General features: G+C 48.1%; 2 protein-coding genes across 2 annotated transcripts in view; both read left to right on the top strand.

The window, feature by feature from the left end:
• Positions 1–4,633: 4,633 nt before the first annotated feature.
• Positions 4,634–10,907, top strand: sac3d1 (SAC3 domain containing 1). Its single transcript, XM_080213174.1, has 3 exons — positions 4,634–4,701; positions 5,875–6,497; positions 9,599–10,907. Exons 2-3 carry the CDS (start codon positions 5,897–5,899, stop codon positions 10,054–10,056), a joined length of 1,059 nt encoding a protein of 352 aa, XP_080069300.1. The 5' UTR covers positions 4,634–4,701; positions 5,875–5,896; the 3' UTR covers positions 10,057–10,907.
• A 115-nt stretch (positions 10,908–11,022) lies between these two features.
• The window catches only part of cpamd8 (C3 and PZP like alpha-2-macroglobulin domain containing 8), a 126,329-nt gene continuing 118,156 nt past the window's right edge, over positions 11,023–19,195 (top strand). The window contains exon 1 of the mRNA XM_080213173.1: positions 11,023–12,779. Coding sequence (XP_080069299.1) covers positions 12,706–12,779 — 74 coding nt within the window. The 5' untranslated portion in view covers positions 11,023–12,705. The remainder of the gene's footprint in view (positions 12,780–19,195) is intronic.

Raw genomic sequence — 19,195 nt, 5'->3', positions numbered from 1 at the left:
ACTAAACGACTTACGGAACGAGGACTGGCAGAACCCTGAATATCCAGATGTCTTTCTAGAAGAAATTTCACAGAGTGACTACAGTGAGAGTGATGCAGATTCCGCAGAGGACTGGCCGGAGTCGCCTGCCAGCATGGTAATGGGCAGTCCAGGGAGTCATGGAAATGACAGCTTGGCCCATGAAGGCAGCCCTATCGATGCCAATTGCCCGAACCCTCTGCTACAGTATGAAAGTGTTTACCAGTCACAGACTTGCAACTGGGGAGGGATTTAGAGTAAAGGGTTACCTCTCTCGGGTGCTTTATTCCTTTCTAAAGTTAACAATGCAAGTTTAACCTTAAAACAGCATTTGGAATAAACAAACAAATAAAGGTGTTGTAAGCTTGCTTTTCATTGGGTACCCTGGTAAAGGAGTAGCATTCACAGCACTGAACACTACCAAGGATGGATACATGAGGAGAGAGGGTGGGGGAATCAGGACAGTTAGGTAATGCTAAGGTTTTGGTTTAAAAACAAAGATGCAAAAATAGAATCTGATGGACACTGGGGTGAAAAACAGGAAATGCATAAAACATTTAGAACTGGCTGCTTCTATGGAGAAAGGAAAAGGTCACAAAAACCTATCAAAGACCTTATAGATTAACCCAACCCTTCCCTATCTCTGTAGTCCCTCCTGTTGCAACTCTCTAGGTCTTGACACTCCAATTCTGGCCTCTTCAACATCCCTGATTTCTCTGGTTCCTCTGTGGGCAGCTGTGCCTACAGCAATTGGTGCTGAAACTCTGCGATTCTCTCCTGAAGCATCTCAGTTCCACCCTCTACCTTAAGGTGCTTCTGAAAATCTACCTCTCTGACCAATGTATTGGTCACCTCTCCAAAAATCCATGCAAGTTGTAAAATTTTGTTCAATAATTGCTCCCGTGAAAGACCTTGAGATTTTTTTAGGCCTTCAGCCATTGGTCAATTGGTAGGACTTTCTTCTCACTTCTGAGTCACAAGGTTCAAGGCCTCCTCGGGAGTTTCAGCACAAAATACTAGGCTGACCTTCCGGTGCAATACCGCAAGAGTGCTGCATTGTCAGAGGTGTCAGGGGCAATGCTCCCGAAAAGGTTCTAATTGTCAAATTCACGTGAAAACTGGACTAAATCACACTGGTTTTCTCAGCGGGAGTTTGAAAATGAATCTCCCACATACTGTGCACAGCAGAGCGCACTAGGGTGAATCGCACTAAAAACCTGGGACAGAGCCTAACCCTGCCCAAGATGGCAGTAGCATAGTGCTGGGTGGGCCATTTTGTCATAGCGGAGATCGGCACATGCGCAGTGGTCCCGCAGTGCTGGCCTCCCGGCTGCTGGCCAGCTCGATCACTGGCCTCTGTCCCCCACTGATCCCAACTGCAGAATAGCAGCGGGACCCCCCACCCCCACCGATCGTGACCCATCAGGCTCTGCTCGCATTCAGTCCTGTTCCCCCCACCCCCTTTGACACTCCCCGGTGCCTGATGGGCAGTGCCAAGGTGCCCTCTGGGACATTGGCATTTTGCCCTTTGGGCAATGCCAGGGGCCCAGGCTGGCACTACCCAGGGAGCCCCGATTGCTCCCCCCTTCATTCCAGCGGGGGCGGGTCACCAGCTACTCACAAGTGGGGAGCTACTGAAACCCCGTTGGAGAGAACCACTCCTGGCGGGGTGAGAGGCTGGAAGAAGATTTCAGTCCCAGACCCGCTCATGGCATTTAAATTAGATTATAATTGCCCCCTCATATCTAATGCATTTCTGCTCTGATTCTTGGCACAGAGCTGACGGCGCTGGAAATACGTCGCTGGGAGACGCGCTCAGGACTGGTCACGCAGCGTGAGTTGGCTGGTGCTTGAATCTCCCGGCCCCCTGCGCTAAAACATCAGCACAGCGGGATTGGAGAACTGCACCCGTGTTCTTTCAGATCAGACGTTAAACATTTTCCTTCGTGGGTGAATCTCAAAGATCACATGGTCGGTTACTTTCGAAGAGGGGCAGGGCATTACCTTGATATCATCGCCAGTATTTATCCCTCAGCCAACATCATAAAGCAAAATGATGCTCATTATCAGGTTATCAAGTTAGATTTTGCCTCACAAATACCAGGCAATGATTATTGCCGATGACACAAAAGTTGGAGGAGGTGTGGATAGTTTGGAGTGATGTCAGAAGTTGCAGCGTGACGTAGATAGGATGCAAGGTTGGGCGGAGAAGTGGCAGATGGACTTCAACCCGGATAAATGTGTAGTGGTACATTTTGGCAGGTCAAATGGGATGAAGGAATATAATATTAAGGGTAAGACTCTTAGCAGTGTGGAAGATCAGAGGATCCTGGGATCCAGGTCCATAGGACTCTCCAATCGGTACAGGATGTGGTTAAGAAGGCCTTTGGTGTACTGGCCTTCATCAATCGAGGAACTGAGTTTAGGAGTCGGGAGATAATGCTGCAGCTTTATAAGACCTGGTCAGACCCTACTTGGAGTACTGTGCTCATTTCTGGTCCCCTCGTTACAGGAAGGATGTAGAAGCGATTGAACGGGTGCAGAGGAGATTTACAAGGATGTTGCCTGGATTGGGTGGCATGCCTTATGAGGATAGGCTAAGAGAGCTAGGTCTTTTCTCCTTGGAGAGACACAGGATGAGAGGTGACCTGATAGAGGTGTATAAGATGTTGAGAGGTATGGATTGAGTGGATTCTGAGAGGCTTTTTCCCAGGGCTGAAAAGGCTGCCACAAGAGGACACTGATTTAAGGTGCTGGGGAGCAGGTACAGAAGAGATGTCAGAGTTAAGTTTTTCACTCAGAAGGTGGTGGGTGAGTGGAAGCGGCTGCCGTCAGTGGTGGTGGAGGCAAATTCAATAGGGTCTTTTAAGAGACTTCTGGATGATTATATGGGACTTGATAGGATTGCGGATTATAGGTAAGCCTAGTCGATACAGATATGATCAGCACAACTTGTGGGCTGCAGGGCCTGTTTGTGCTGTAGTTTTTCTGTGTTCTATCATCACGAACAAGAGGGAATCTGATCCAACTCCCCTTCACATTCAATAGCTTTACTGAATGCCCCACCATTAACATCCTGGGGTTAGCATTAGACCAGAAACTGAACGGGACTAACGTCCTGAGTACTGTGGCTGCCGGAGCAGGTCAGAGGTTAGAAGTCCTGTGGTAAATAACTGATTTCTTGACTCCCCAAATCCTGTCAACCACCTTCAAGGCACATGCCAGGAGTGTGATGGAATTCTCTCCACTTGCCTGGATGGGTGCAGCTCCAACAACACTCAAGAAGCACGACACCATCCAGATCAAAGCAGCCTGCTAGATTGCCAGCCCTTCTGCAAACATCCAATCCTCCATCAAACAGTGCCAGCTGTGTGTGTGTACCATCTACAAGGTGCACTTCAGGAACTCACCAAGGTTCCTTAGACTGCATCTTCCAAACCCAGGAAGGCGCGACAACCCTTGCCCGTCTAGAAGGACAAGGGTAGCAGATATTTGGGAATGCCACCATCCGCAGGTTCCCCTCTGAGTAACTTACCATCCTGACTTGGAAATATATCGCCATTCCTTCACTGTCACTGGGTTAAAATCCTGGAACTCCCTCCCTAACAGCACAGTGGGTGTACCTACACCACAGGTACTGCGGTGGGTTCAGGAAGGTGACTCACCGCCACCTTCTTAAGGGGCAATTAGGGATAGATAATCATTGTCGGCCCAGTGACACCCACGGTCTGTGGATGGATGAACCTTGTTGTTGGCCTCTCGCTGTTTGCTGCAGCGTAAAGCTCACACTGACTGTACAGGGAAAGTGCTAGAACAATGTAGCTGGTGCGGTGAGGGGAAGTCGCTAGAGCAATGCACCTGGTGCGCTGTGGGGAAGGTGCTAGAGCAATGCAGCTCTGAGGGGAAGGTGCTAGAGCAATGCAACTGGTGTGGTGGGGGAAGGCGCTAAAGCAATGCAGTTGGTGTGGTGATGGGAAGGCGCTAGAGCAATGCAGCTGGGTCGGTGAGGAGAAGGCACTAGAGCAATGCAGCTGGTGCGCTGTGGGGAAGGCGCTAGAGCAATGCAGCTAGTGCACTGTGTGGAAGGTGCTACAGCAATGCAGCTGGTGCAGTGAGGGGAAGGCGCTACAACAATGCAGTAGGTGCGGTAAGGGGAAGGCGCTAGAGCAATGCAGCTGGTGCGGTAAGGGGAAGGCGTTAGAGCAATGCAGCTGGAGCGGTAAGGGGAAGGCGTTAGAGCAATGCAGCTGGTGCGCTGTGGGGAAGGTGCTAGAGCAATGCAGCTGGTGCAGTGAGGGGAAGGCGCTACAGCAATGCAGCAGGTGTGGTAAGGGGAAGGTGGTAGAGCAAAGCAGCTGGTGCAGTAAGGGGAAGGCGCTAGAGCAATGCAGCCGGTGAGCTGTGGGGAAGGCGCTAGAGCAATGCAGCTGGTGCGGTACGGGGAAGGTGTTAGAGCAATGCAGCTGGAGCGGTGCAGGGAAGGCGCTACAGCAATGCAGCTGGTGTGGTGAGGGGAAGGCGCTACAGCAATGCAGCTGGTGTGGTGAGGGGAAGGTGCTAGAGCAATGCAGCTGGTGTGGTGAGGGGAAGGCGCTACAGCAATGCAGCTGGTGTGGTGAGGGGAAGGTGCTAGAGCAATGCAGCTGGTGTGGTGAGGGGAAGGCGCTAGAACAACACCGGGAGGTCAGTGAGAGAAAGGGCGGGAACCCGGAGCGGGGAATGGGGCCGCTCGAGGGAGAGGCCGGGGATCGAGGCCTGGTTTCCCCGATAAATACCCAGAACCGAGAGGCCAACACACCCACCCACCCCGTTCTGTCCCCATTCTACCCCTCGCTGTTACCCCCCCCGCTCTCTCTCGCCCCCACCCCCCCCGCTCTCTCTCCCCCCAGCCCCCCCCCCGCTCTCTCTCCCCCCCCCGCTTTCTCTCGCCCCCACCCCCCCCCGCTCTCTCTCGCCCCCACCCCCCCGCTCTCTCTCGCCCCCACCCCCCCCCCGCTCTCTCTCGCCCCCACCCCCCCCCCCCCGCTCTCTCTCGCCCCCACCCCCCCCCCCCCGCTCTCTCTCGCCCCCACCCCCCCCCCCCGCTCTCTCTCGCCCCCACCCCCCCCCGCTCTCTCTCGCCCCCAGCCCCCCCCGCTCTCTCTCGCCCCCACCCCCCCCCGCTCTCTCTCGCCCCCACCCCCCCCCGCTCTCTCTCGCCCCCCCGCTCTCTCTCCCCCCCCCGCTCTCTCTCGCCCCCAGCCCCCACCCCGCTCTCTCTCGCTCTCTGTTCCCCCCCCCCCGCTCTCTGTTCCCCCCCCCCCGCTCTCTGTTCCCCCCCCCCGCTCTCTGTTCCCCCCCCCCGCTCTCTGTTCCCCCCCAGCCCCTCCCCACTCTCTCTCCCTCCCCCAGCAGCCCCCGCTCTCTTCCCCCTGTTCTCCCCCCAGCCCCCTGCTCCCCCCTGTCCCCCCCCCCCCGCTCTCTCTCCCCCCCGCTCTCTCTCCCCCCCGCTCTCTCTCCCCTCCGCTCTCTTCCCCCTTCCTCAGTTCCTCAGCCTCTTCATCCCCAGCCCGATACTCCTGGGCCCTCCATTCTTTCTCTGTTCTCCTTCCTTCCCCATCTGCACACCTGTTCCCCTATCTATCCCTTCCCTTGCCATTCTTTACCCCCTCCATCCCCAGCACTGCCCTCTGATCCCATCTCTCTGTCCCTCCCCATATAATGCCTGCGTCCACCACCATCCTCCTTGCCCTGTGGAGAAGGAGCACATATGGGGCAGAGCACAGAATCCTGTTCTTTTATTATTCTGTGATGTTCATGGATAGAATGGAATCACTGCTCATATTCCTGTGTGTTTCTTTTACCTTCCACCTTCAGGCCAGCATAATTCAGGTCAGGAATGTCAAACAGGGAGATGATGTCTGTGAAGTGCGCTGAGCTGGATGTGGTCTGCACAGGAACCTGTCCTGGGATGTGTCCAGACCGAGAGAGGGAGGAACGTCAGAGGCAGAAGCGACTTCACAAGTTTGAAATTCTGGTGGAAACGGCGAATGACCAGTTGCCCAAAGCTGACCCACGGAGAACAGTGAAGGAATATTCACGACCAGCTGCTGGAAAGGGGGCTGCTCAACTTTGTGAGCTTCGCCCGGCTGGTGTTCTGCTGAAGACTGTCCACTACCTGATTGATGAGATTGTTCCAAGGCACCAGGAGCCCTGGGCAGAAATCTATGATTATGTGTTTGACCGTCTGCGCAGTGTGCGGCAAGACATGACCATCCAACAGGTCGATGGACACATTGCAGTTACTATTCTGGAGAAGAATGTGCGCTTCCTCCTCTGTGCCTCATACTGGCTATGTGAGGAACCAATTCAAGTTTTCGATCCGAAGATGAATGATGTCCACGTGCAGGAATGTTTCAGCTGGTTACTTGCTAAGTATTCAACTGTGGATTCAGAAAATGAAGCAGAGTTTCAGGCTCTTGCCATTCTCTATAATCTGGGTATGTAAATCAAGCCACTAGCTTCCCGGTGTGACAGAGCAAATATCTAGACAGGCCAGGGTGAGGTGATTGCATCAATTATTGCCTCAGAAGCCCCTTCATTAATAGCTGATATTTACACAGAAGGAGTCTGTTAGCGCATTCCAAAACCAGTTCTAATGTCCTGCTCTTCTCAAATCCCTGCTTCAAATATTTATCTTTACTTGTCCTGGGAGTGTTTGTTGGGGACAGCAGTTGGAGGTCAATCATCTCGGCTCCCGGACATCACTGCAGAAGTTCCTCAGGGTAGTGTCCTAGGCCCAATCATCTTCAGCTGCTTCATCAAACATTCATTCCCTCTCCCACCATCAAACTGCGTGCGCCATCTTCAAAATGCAGTGTAGGAATTCATCAAGGCTGCTGAGACAGCACCTTCCAAACCCATGACTGCTGTATTGCCTGATCCTCTCCATGTCATATCTTCACGTGTGTGCAGTTACTTGGGGTGCTCCGAGCATGTGCCGGCTGAGGGTTGGCGATGCGGAGCGAGTTGTTTACCGTTCATTCACAAAGGAAGAGGAGCCGGTGGGATGGCAACTGGGGGCCCGACCCTGAGAGTTCAGTAACACTCAGTAAATGTCGGAAATCCCGAATAAAACACTTGCAGCTCCAGGGCGCTTTTTTTTCCCAGACAGCAGACCCAGTTTAATGTCCGCCAGTTGTTTTCAGTGGAGGGGAGAATGTTGCCATTTTGGGGACAGAGTGGATGGGGCTTCGGGGTCCCAGAGACCAGGAGAGGAAATCACTGATTCATTGATTACAGGTTAAGTTTATGTTAACGTTTATTTATTAGTGTTACAAGTAGGCTTATATTAACATTGCAATGAAGTTACCGTGGAAATCCTCGAGTTGCCACACTCCAGCGCCTGTTTGGGTGCACTGAGGGAGAATTTAGCATGGCCAATGACATCTAACCAGCATGTCTTTCAGACTGTAGGAGGAAACTGGAGCACCTGGAGGAAACCCATGCAGACACGGAGAACGTGCAGACTGCATACAGATGGTGACCCAAACTGGAAATCAAACCCAGGTCCCTGGCGCTCTGAGGCAGCAGTGCTAACCACTGTGCCAACATGCAGCCCTGTCATTGTCACTCTGCGTGCACACACACACAAGGGGCTGGAGAATTGAATCAAGCTAGAATAAAGGGAAGGAAATAAAACTGGGAGTAGTATAAGTAAATGATGCAGAATCTGCAGCAGGTTTGGATTTAATCACAGGGATGTGGATGGAGAATGTATGAGATGAGTCTCCACAGCTGTAGGAGATCAAGAGAGGAAAACACTCATGAGGAAACTACAATTGTCCGATCTGACTGTCTATCCTGTACTTTCAGTGATGACTTTTAAAAAAAAGGACAAAAGCAGTAGACACATGGGAACACCACCACCTGGAAGTTCACCTCCACACTATTTACCATCCTGACTTGGAAATGTATCACTTTCTTTATTGTCACTGGGTGAAATTCCTGGAACTCCCTCCCTAACAGCAGGGTGGGTGTACCTATACCTCAGGGACTGCAGGCAGCTTACCACCCCCTTCTCAGGGGACAATTAAGAATGGGCAATAAATGCTGGCCTAACCATGATCCCCACACTGTCTCCTATCGTCTAACCATCACTTAACCAGATGAATAATTTATCATCAACTTCAGGAAGTTTAATTTAGCTAACATTCTCTTATGTGGAATCATGTCCAGTGCCTTTTTGAAGTGCGTATGAAGTGCATCCATAAACACATCCCTGTCCATCTGAATTATTCCCCAGAAATTTTAATTACGTTCATAAAGCACAACCTGCCCTTTACCAATCCTGTACTTTCTCTAATGAACTCAAATTTCCCTTGGTGTTCAGTCACTGTCCTTAATTGTGGAATGTTACAATGAGGCCATTTGTCCCATCTTGCCTGTGCTGGCTCTTTGAAAAGCTATCCCACTATTTCTCCCTCTCTTCCCGTTCCACTGTTTACCCCACTGCCCTGCAATTTTTTTTAACTTTTAAGTAGTCATCCAATATCCCTTTTGAAAGTTATTATTCAATTTTCTTCCACCGCCCTTCCAGGCAGTGCCTTCCAGATCACAACAACTCACCACTTTAAAAATAATTGTCGTCTCTCCCTCCCCCTCACCTTGAGTCTGTGTTCCTCTGTATACCAACCCTGCTGCCACAGGAAACAGTTCCTCTCTCTTTATTCCTTTGAAACCCTCATGATTTTGAACAGCTCGATTAAATGTCCCCCTTGTTAACTTTTGACACTGATAAATAAATGAGTAAACTTCGCTTTCTCTGCACTAAGGACAATCCCAGCTTCTCCAGTCTCTCCACGTTAACTAAAATCCCCCGTCTCTGGTACCAATCTAGTAAATCTCCTCCGCGCTTCACAATTTTATAATTTCCTGATTTCTCTCACATTTCTTAAATAATGGAGATACGTTTGAACTTTTTGAATCTAAAGGGAAAAATCCGGAACCAAGAGCACTTGGAAAGATTACGGCTAAGGCATCTGTAATTTCCTTTTCTATTTCCTCTAAATTCTTCAGCTGAAAACTTTCCGGGCCCAGAGATTTGTCCGTCTTCAGAGTCGTAATGCTTTGTGACGCTGTTTTCTTGTTTGCATTAACTTTAATGCATTCCAGTTCTGGATTTGTGATTTAGTTCCTCTGGAATAACAGGTGTGTTATCCTCTTTACTGAAAGACTAACCCAAAATCCTGCAGCAGTGAGTCTGCCATTCCCTTATTTTCACCCGCAATGTTATTCACTTTAGTTTATAAAGGACCCACAATTTCTTGACTACTTTTTTCTAACATTTGTGTTAATCTTGATAGCGCTTTGTAAGTCTGCCTCATTTTTCTATTCTGTTACCTCTTCTTGCCCCCTCGATCCACACTATTCTTTGCACTTTGGTGCATTCTTTCCTTTGAAGTTGTGCTATCTCTCACCTTTTCAATTGGCCATGGCTGTTTTATTTGGTCACAGGAGCTTTTTTCCTTCAGGGATATAAACTCAAATTGCATTGGTTCAGCATTGATGTTTAGTGATTCTGGTTTCTTGTCCTTTTCAGGATCAGTGAAAGCTCTTCATCATGCCTTGGCTCTGTCCGATCACATCAAAGACTCGCCCGATATGAAGTTGGCGTTTGGTATTAACCGGGCTTTTATCGAGGGAAACTACGTGCGATGCCTGCGCATAATGCGTCGCCTGCCCTTCGTGCAGAGCTGCGCGCTTTATCGGCACATTGACCTATTCCGGCACCATCTACTCCAAGTATTTAACCATGGTTACAGCAGCCGTAATTGCCGCTACCCTCTCCAGATCCTAACAAATCTGCTGGGGATGGACAGTCTGGCCTTGACTGCTGAGCTGTGTCAACACCATGGCCTGGAGGTGACTGAAAACTCAGTGCATTTCCAGAAAAGCTCCTACAGGGATCCCGGCCCCAGACCGAGGCAGCCGGAACTGGGACTTATCAGCAAAAAACAAGGAGACAGGACAAAGTCGAGCATCATTCACGGCCACTGACCTCCAGCAGACAGAGCAGCAGCCTCCCCTCCTGTACCCTCTCCAGCAGTGCATCTTTAGCACAAGGGGCTAATCTGGCTCCATTCTGCGCAGTCTCAATGGTTACTAGTGTCCTGTGAGCTCCTGTGAGGGGCTTACTATGGGTGGGTAATGAGGAGTGCTCAAAACAGCCCGACACTGTATTGAATTGGCTGTCTGACAGTGGGAGGTGACAAGACAAGGTATAGTAAAAGGAAAAACAATGTGGATTCTATCCTCAGGTTAGGATAGTATCTATTCCTGTGCTGTACCTGTCCTGGGAGTGTTTGAAGGGGACAGTGTAGAGGGGGCTTTACTCTGTGTCTAACCCCATGCTATACCTGTCCTGGGGGTGTTTGATGGGGACAGTGTAGAGGGGGCTTTACTCTGTGTCTAACCCCATGCTATTACCTGTCCTGGGAGTGTTTGATGGAGACAGTGTAGAGGGGGCTGTCCTGGGAGTGTTTGATGTTGAGATTCCTTTCCAGGACTAAGATGGTAAAATTCACACTAAAGGCCTTTAGAATGTTTCTGTTCTGCTGTTTGGATTCACATGATTCCCTGATGGGTTGGGTCTGGCTCTGATACTTTTTGGAAGTGAAGCTGAACTGTTGCCCTGAGTGTACGATCCCTCTGACCCAGCCTGGATTAGAGGCTTGAGTGTCTGGAGCAGACCTGTTGATCCAGAGTGAGTGTATTCCCCTTTAAGATGCAGATGATAGTGGAGAAATAGCGATAGAGTGGAAAATGGAGACCTGCATAAAAAATTTAAAAAAACAAAAAGAATCACAGTGTACTCCAGGTGTTGGAAATCTGAAACAAAAATGAGGAAATGCAGTATACTCCTGGCAGGAATAGTTGAAGTTTCTGGTAAATGAATGATCTTTGCACCGAATAATCCTGACAACCTGTTAACTTGCTTTATTTTAAATCCCCAGTTGCTGTCACACCTGTTGAATCGTTCCAATATTTTTCTGTTTGCTTTGGAATTTCAGTGAGTTGCAGCTGAACAGAGAGAGGTGTCTCTGTGTACAGACTGGCTTGTGTCCTGGGGGTTGCTGTGGGCACAGGCAGATAAACAGCAATGGTACAGAGTAACGAGGGTGAGCAAAGCGGGGGCTCCGAACATCATCTGAGATTTCTGTGATTCTTCTAAAAATTGGATTGCTCTAATTCTTCAAAAGAACAAATATCAGATCGTGGGTTAAAATCATCGAGGTTTACAGCATGGAAACAGGTCCTTCAGCCCAACTTGTTCACGCCGTCCTTTTTTTTTAAATCTCTTAAGCTCGTCCCAATTGTCCGCATTTGGCCCATATCCTTCTATACCCATCTTACCCATGTAACTATCTAAATGCTTTTTAAAAGATAAAACTGTACTCGCCTCTACTACTACCTCTGGCAGCTCGTTCCAGACACTTACCACCCTCTGTGTGAAAGTTGCACCTCTCGACCCTTTTGTATCTCCCTCTCTTCTCACCTTAAACATACGCCCTTCCAATGAGGCACTTTGAAACATTCATCATGATAGTGCAATGAATCTTGGTGAAGGTATTAAAGACTCAGGCTATATCTAGAGGACATTTTCATACAAAGGGTAAAAAAAAGTTTATTAGTCACAAATAAGGCTTATATTAACACTGCAATGAAGTTACTGTAAAATTCCCCTCGTCGCCACAGTCCAGTGCCTGTTCAGGTCAATGCACCTAATCAGCACATCTTTCAGAGCATGGGAGAAAACCCACGCAGACACGGGGAGAACATGCAAGCTTCACACAGACGGCGATGCAAGCTGGGAATCAAACCCGTGTCTCTAGTGCTGTGAAGCAGCAGTGCTTACCACTGTGACACCCCATAAGTGGAATTCTGGAACTCCCTCCCCATAAAATCAATTCATTTTGTTCAGAGCAGGTATTGGAACCTAAATGGAGTTAAGGTACAGATGAGCTATGATCTGAGTGAATAGTAGAACAGTCTTGACGGACCGACTGGCTCCTCTTGTGCTTTTGCCCAACAAGAAAGTGTTTTTTCACCTTTCATTTGCTTTATTTGAATTGTGAGATTAATGGTTGTGATAGTTCTATTTGATTATTAGTTTGAAATTCCTGTTTGATACCTAGGCTCCTTGAAGTGGTTTTATTTGTTTTGGCAAGTTCATATTGAGAACACCCTCACAAAACTAACAATCCTGTCTCCACCACTGAGGTTGCAGCAGTTCATGTAGCCACCAGCTGGTGGTACTGTCTCCCTAAGAACGAACCAGGACCAGTTCTGGCTGAAACCAGACATCACATAAAATATCATCTGAAAAAGACCACATACTACGAGGGAAAACTACTGTGTACATTGTAAATTGTAGATAAAGTCTGATTAATGTCTTGTAACTCACAGTACTTTGCTCAATAGCGAACATCTCTAGCTGCTATGTAGTGTGGTTCAGTGGAAGTCTGTCTTCACTAAGGAGGCTTAGCTCTGGTCCCCTGTGCGAATGATCTCCTGGCTGTCCCTCTAAACCTCAGCTCGTCCAATGGTGCTCAATTGCTTCTTCTTTGTCCTTTCACAGGATGTGGGCGTCGCTGGCAAGGCCAGCAACATGTGTCACCCATCCTGAGCCATCTCGTCAACTGAGCGATGAGGCCATTTCAGAGGGAGTTAAGAGTAAACCACATTGCTGTGGCTCTGGAGTCACACGTAGGCCAGACCAGGTAAGGATGACAAAATGGCATCCATGAAGCAGATGGTCACCATTACTGAGATTAGCTTTTAGTTCCAGGTTATATTAATTTAATTTAAATTCCACCAGTTGTCATGGTGGGGTTTGAACCTGTGTCCCCAGAGCATTAGCCCAGGCCTTTGAATTACTAGTCCAGTGACATTACCACACCACTGTGTCCTCATTTTTAAGCTCACACCAGGACCTGTCAACCATGCGTGTTCATTGACCTGTACTGACTCCTGGTACAGCTCTGTTTCAGTTTTGGAAATTTCATCCTTGGTTCAGTCCTTGCATCTCCCCAATATCTGTAGCCTTCTCCAGTCCAAATACCTGTCGGGATCTCTGCACTTTGTCAATTCTGATTGCTTGTGTGTCCACCATTGTCGAAATTGCCTTCAGCTGTCTGGATCCTAAGCTCTCAAATCCCCTCTCTAAACCTCTCTGCTTCTCCCTCGCTCTAAACTGATCTTTAATCTCTCGCTGTTTGATCAAGCTTTTTGTCAAATGCCCTAATATCGTCTTATGTGGCTCAGTGTCAAAATTTGGGTGATAATGTGAAACACCTTGGACAGTTTACTACACTGAAGGTGCTATACAAATGCAATGTTATATATGGGTGTTTGTTATATAGGGAGTGTATCCGCCCTGTGGATATGCAGGAGCTTGTTTTGGTTTTTCTCAGTGCTATGTTGTGTTTCTGTCTGTGACAGATCGTAACACTAATCCAATTTAACAAAAGCAGCCAGCGCCAGGCAACCATAAATACACCATCAAACCTGTCCACTTTACTCCTGATTAAAGTCGGCAAAGTCAGCCTCAACACAAACTGATTTCTGTACTGTGAATAATAAAGCCACATCAGCTCCCTGCCCATACCCAAACCGCTGTGGGGGAAGACAATACAGCAACCAGAGGGAAAGGTTATCCACTCGGCCAACAGCATCAGTGGTGGTTAAAAACTCCTGCATTCCCCAGTCAGAGTTCCAAAGATTGGGAATCAGACAGTTTGTCTGGAAAGAGTTAAGGGAAAGGAAAGGAGCATGGGAATTGGGGCTAATTGGATAACTCTTCCTCCAGAATGCAAACACAGTGGGCTGAATGGCCTCCTGTGTTGTATCACATACACCAGAGTTTGAGTTTTAAAAGGTGAACATTTATTAGTCACAGGGGGCATGTAGAAGAGTGAGGTAAAATAATGGGATTACATTAATTTATTCCCTAAGTCAGAAAGCTAACACACACTGTGTAAGGGCATGTTTCATAGTCACTATAATTTATAACAGAAATTAGAAACAGATTTTTTAAAACAGCTTTTTTTAAGCGACTGCTTGCAGAGAATGTTATTATCAGTGAACAGTAATAATAATTTGAAATTTAAAAATCCAATCATAAAATAACTTTTCCCTTCACTTCCTGCCCGCAGTATTTATTGTGGAGGCTTTGTTGGGCCGGTGAAGGGATTATTTACATCTTCCCTCCTGCCATTTATTGAAGAGATGTGTGTATAAAATACACTCGGGCAGCCAATCACTGCCACTTGTGTTTCTATTGAAACTCCACAGCAGATTGTTCGTCACTTTCAGAGGGTTTACCCCAGTGACCCTGGCGGCTGGGGGGGTGTGAGCGGTGACCCTGGTGATTGCGGGGGGTGCGAGCGGCCACCCTCGCGGTTGGGGGAGGGGGCTGCGAGCGGTGACCCTGGCAGTGGTGGTGGGGGGGAGGTGTGAGCAGTGACCCTGGCGGTTGGGGAAGGGGGCTGCGAGCGGTGACCCTGGTGGTGGGGTTGGTGGGGTGCGAGCGATGATACTGGCGGTTGGGGAGAGTGCGAGCAGCGACTCGGGCAGTTTGGGGGGTGCGAGCGATGACACTGGTGGTTGGCGAGTGCGAGTGGTGACCCTGGCAGTTGGGGTGGGGGGGAGGTGTGAGCAGTGACCCTGGCGGTTGGGGAAGGGGGCTGCGAGCGGTGACCCTGGCAGTTGTGGGGGGGGGGGGGGTGCGGTGTGAGCGGTGACCCTGGCAGTTAGGGGGGTGGGGTGGGGTGTGAGCGGTGACCCTGGCAGTTAGGGGGGTGGGGTGGGGTGTGAGCGGTGACCCTGGCAGTTGGGGGGGTGGGGTGTGAGCGGTGACCCTGGCAGTTGGGGGGGGGCGGGGGGGGTGCGAGCGGTGACCCTGGTGGTGGGGGTGGGGGGGAGGTGTGAGCAGTGACCCTGGCGGTTGGGGAAGGGGGCTGCGAGCGGTGACCCTGGCAGTTGGGGGGGTGGCGGTGTGAGCGGTGACCCTGGCAGTTGGGGGGGTGGCGGTGTGAGCGGTGACCCTGGCAGTTGGGGGGGTGGGGTGCGAGCGGTGACCCTGGCGGTTGAGGGGTGGGGTGCGAGCGGTGACCCTGGCAGTTGGTGGGGGGGGGGGGTGCGAGCGGTGACCCAGTCTGACCCGTTAACGTTTTTTCCAGGCCTGTGTTTTGACAGAACTGAGCAACCCTTCTCCGACTGCACAACAGTGACTGCACTTCAAAAAGAACTTGAGTGGCTGTAAAACATTTTGGGATGTGTTGTAGAAGCTGCTTGTATAAAAGCTAGTCTTTTATTTTGAAACGTAGGAACCAGAAGTGGAAGGAAGCCATTCGGCCCTTCCTGCCTGCTCCATTATTCATTTTGATCATGGCTGGTCATTAAATTCAATATCTTGATCTCTTTAGCGCCAAGAGCTATACCTAATTCCTTCTTGAAATCACACAATGCTTTGGCCTCATTTAATTAACTTTCTGTTCTTGCATGTAAGCCATAATGGCTGCATTGTAATATTAAAGGGGCCTCTTATACACATCGCGTGCACACACATGCACAAACTCACACGTGTGCACACACACACACCCCCACACCCACCTCCTCACATCCACTGACTTCTTCCTCTGGCATGGGCACCAGTTTCCCCAGATCACGATCCCACTTTTCACTTTGGTCCTAGTTAGCAAATGAGACTAGCTATTTCAGCTTGACTGCCTGTCACACCCAAGCCTTACTGTTCACAAGCATTTTCCAGCAGGGTTCAGGAACAGGGCCCCTGGCTGATTCTCTCTGGGACCGGAGCAGGTTCCAGCTGCTGCTGTGATCAGACCAGCTGGCTCCACACACTCTGGAGGTGAAACCTGGTGGATTCCGGCTCTGATATTTACTCAGATATTTTGAATCATTTGCCCCCAATGGCTGAACATGGAACTCAGCCAGCTCCCCAGTTTCCAACGGGGTGATATCAATGTTAACAATTGGATGTTAACAATTGGTCAGCACGGCATTGCCAAACTAGTTCATCTTTGGATTGAACCGTGTAATAAACTGGACCTGTTTTTGCTCAAACTATGGCTGGTCCTCATTTCTCACTTGTGGCAGAATTACACTCTAACACTCAATCTCCTTGCTGAAGTGAGTGTTGTTTTGCTCTCGCTTCTTGTCTAGCAACTTGAGATTGCTGTTAATTTTCTGAAGTTTCTGGAGATAACAAATCAAACATAGTTCTCAACTTTCTCTTCAAGAGAGTAATGCAGGTGAACTTTGGGTAGTCACATTGAGCAGTGTTTCTATAAGATGCCAAAAAGCCATTCACACAATGTGATAATGAACCAAAGACATGAGAGCATCTAAAGATGATCAGATAGGAATTGCTCTATTAGTAGAAACAGATTACTTAGATGACTCCTTAAATGAAATAGTTTACCTAAGTGACTGGGTGATTCAGGACTGTAGAAATGCTAATCTCCACAAAAGAAAGAGTTCAAGATAGTAGATAGCTGACTCTTGAGTTTGAAATAACAGAAGAGGAAACAGTATAACTGTTACCCCCCTCAGAAGCAGACAGGGACAGTCCACATCCTCACATCCAGAAGACAGTCCGCAACTCACAGCCAGGGGCTAGGATCCATTTCACAGCGAAGGAATCCAGTAGCATATTTTACTTCTCAGAGTTGTTATAGTGTCGCACCTAAGTCTTTGAACCAAGACATTGCAGGAAACCTTTATAGAGACAGTTTAAATATCTTCGCTGTACCAAAAAAAGGCATTTCCCAGACTTGATCATCAGCCATGTATTGTGTGGTAACTATAAGCTGGATTTGACTCATATAGTTATTTAATTTGGATGTTATTTGGGAAAGGCAAGTGAGTTCAGGGATTATAGAACAAGGGGTAATTTCTCCATAAATTGTGTGTCAGTTATTCATGTACTGAAGTGTTGTAAAGTATTGTCCTTTTTGTTGTATATTTTTGATAATAAATATTCTTCAGTCATTGTTTACATGACAACTCGACTTGTTCCTTACTGGGGTTTTAAACAACTCCTCACAATATTCCAAATAAAACTATACACCACCATGAAATGGTTTCTCAAATTCGAACATCCTCACAAGTAACATCAGGGTGGTTTGTGACTAGAAACCCAGACTAATGTCCTGGGGACACAGGTTCAAATCCCATCAGAGCAGCTGGTGGAATTTAGTGTGCAATTATAGATGTAAGTTGTTACAGGCAAGTGTCTCCAACTGAGAAAATGTTTCCACTGTGGAAACTCCAAAACTAGTGGCTATAAATATAGGACTGAATTGTGACAAAATAATAACTTGGATTTATAAACCTAGACATCAGGAAGTGTGTAATACTTGCAAAAAAAATTGACAGAATGTCAGACTTCTTTAGAAATAAGAACACTTCAACAGAAAGCAGAATGAGATGACCAAAATGCAACATCTGGTCAGTGTTACAGTGTAGATGTGATGTCGGCAAGACAATGGAAGGTTAATTAAAGGCAAGAAAGATGAACTTTCTGAGATTTATGATGAGGATTCTTTGGACAACATACAACCAGTGAGAAAGTTTTGAGGGAAGCGGGTACACATGGAGAAGTTTTACAAATGACTATCAAGGGAAAATGATAATTCTTTAGGGACGTACAGAGGTGAAAGAAACAAGATGTGAATGATAAAGTTGAGGATCAAGAGGGAAACAAAGGAGGAAATGCATGGACAGTTTAAGGAGCAGAATGGTGCAAGATTTGAGGACCACGCCAAGATGATAGCTGTCATTAAAGACCATGAAAGCCAGAGAGACGGCATACAACATGACATCTGAAGAAGAAGAAGAGGCCATAAATACAAGCTACTAATAAATCCAATCAGAAATTCAGGAGAAACTTCTTTACCCAAAGAATAGTGCAAATGTGGAGCTCACTGTCACAGGGTGCATTTAGATACATGATGGTGAAAGGAATAAAAGAATTAGCTGATAGGGTGAGGCAGAGAGCGCTAGAAGGAGGCATATCACAGTAAGATCAATTGAACTATTTCTGTAAAACTGATGTAACTGCTTGCAGCTTCTGAGCTTGAGCAGGAGATGAAGACCAAAGCGGTTTCTGGAATTCACAATTTAGGAGAAAGCTCACAGGTAGAGGAGGTAAGCAGAGAGGAGCTGACTGGAGTAGCTCACTGGGGGATTTGGAGGGAACAATGCAGCAAATGGAAATGAGTCTTTTGCTGGATAGTTTCTTGACTTTGTAACAAATTGAACCAAGAGCAGGAATTCTCACTCAGCTGGGGTGCTGGAGGGGAAACATTGGAAAGTGATGTTGTTGATAGTGGCATAATACAGCAAGTTTGATGGGGGTGAAAATCTTTGCTGCACCATGGATGAACCAAGGTGAGGTTTAATGATGAGGGCTTCACAGCAAACCTGGAGGAGATGGTAGAAAGTACAGCTTGAAAGAGAGGCCTCAGTGTCAGTCAAAGCCATGACCATCCCCAAGCAGGTCACAGACAGCAAGAGGCTTGAGTGCAAGTGAATGAAAATTGTGGTAGGCAATGGGGAGAGGGGTGGGGAAGTGATTGTTGTCAGAGAGCTAGAGCACTGGTCAAAGTGGCAAGTTGGTGAGAGTGGGGAATGGAGCAATGAGGGGTGCCTTAAATGAAGGGAATCAGCATTATAGAGAAATGGATTTGGGGAAATTGATGGAATTGAAGGCGGATAAATCTCCAGGGCCTGATAATCTTCATTCCAGAGTACTTAAGGAAGCGGCCCTAGAAATAGTAGGTCCATTTGTGGTCATTTTCAAAAATTCTTTGGACTCTGGACTGGTTCCTACAGATTGGAGGGTAGTTAATGTAAGCCTGCTATTCAAAAAGGCAGGTAGAGAGAAAACAGGGTACTATAGACTAGTGAGCCTAACTTCGGTGCTGGGGAAGTTGCTAGTGTCTATTATCAAGGATTTCATAACTCAGCATTTGGAAAGCAGTGGTATAATCAGATAAAGTCAATATGGATTTACAAAGGGGAGATCATAGTTGACAAATTTATTAGAATTATTTGAGGACATCACAAGTAGAGTTGACCCAGGAGAATTAGTGGATATGATCTATTAAACTTT

The sequence above is a fragment of the Carcharhinus amblyrhynchos genome, chromosome 26 (genome assembly GCF_965287045.1).
Source record: "Carcharhinus amblyrhynchos chromosome 26, sCarAmb.v2.hapA, whole genome shotgun sequence".
Taxonomy (NCBI): domain Eukaryota; kingdom Metazoa; phylum Chordata; class Chondrichthyes; order Carcharhiniformes; family Carcharhinidae; genus Carcharhinus; species Carcharhinus amblyrhynchos.
The sequence above is the reverse complement of the archived record's forward strand: the minus strand, read 5'-3'. Positions and strand labels throughout refer to the sequence as shown.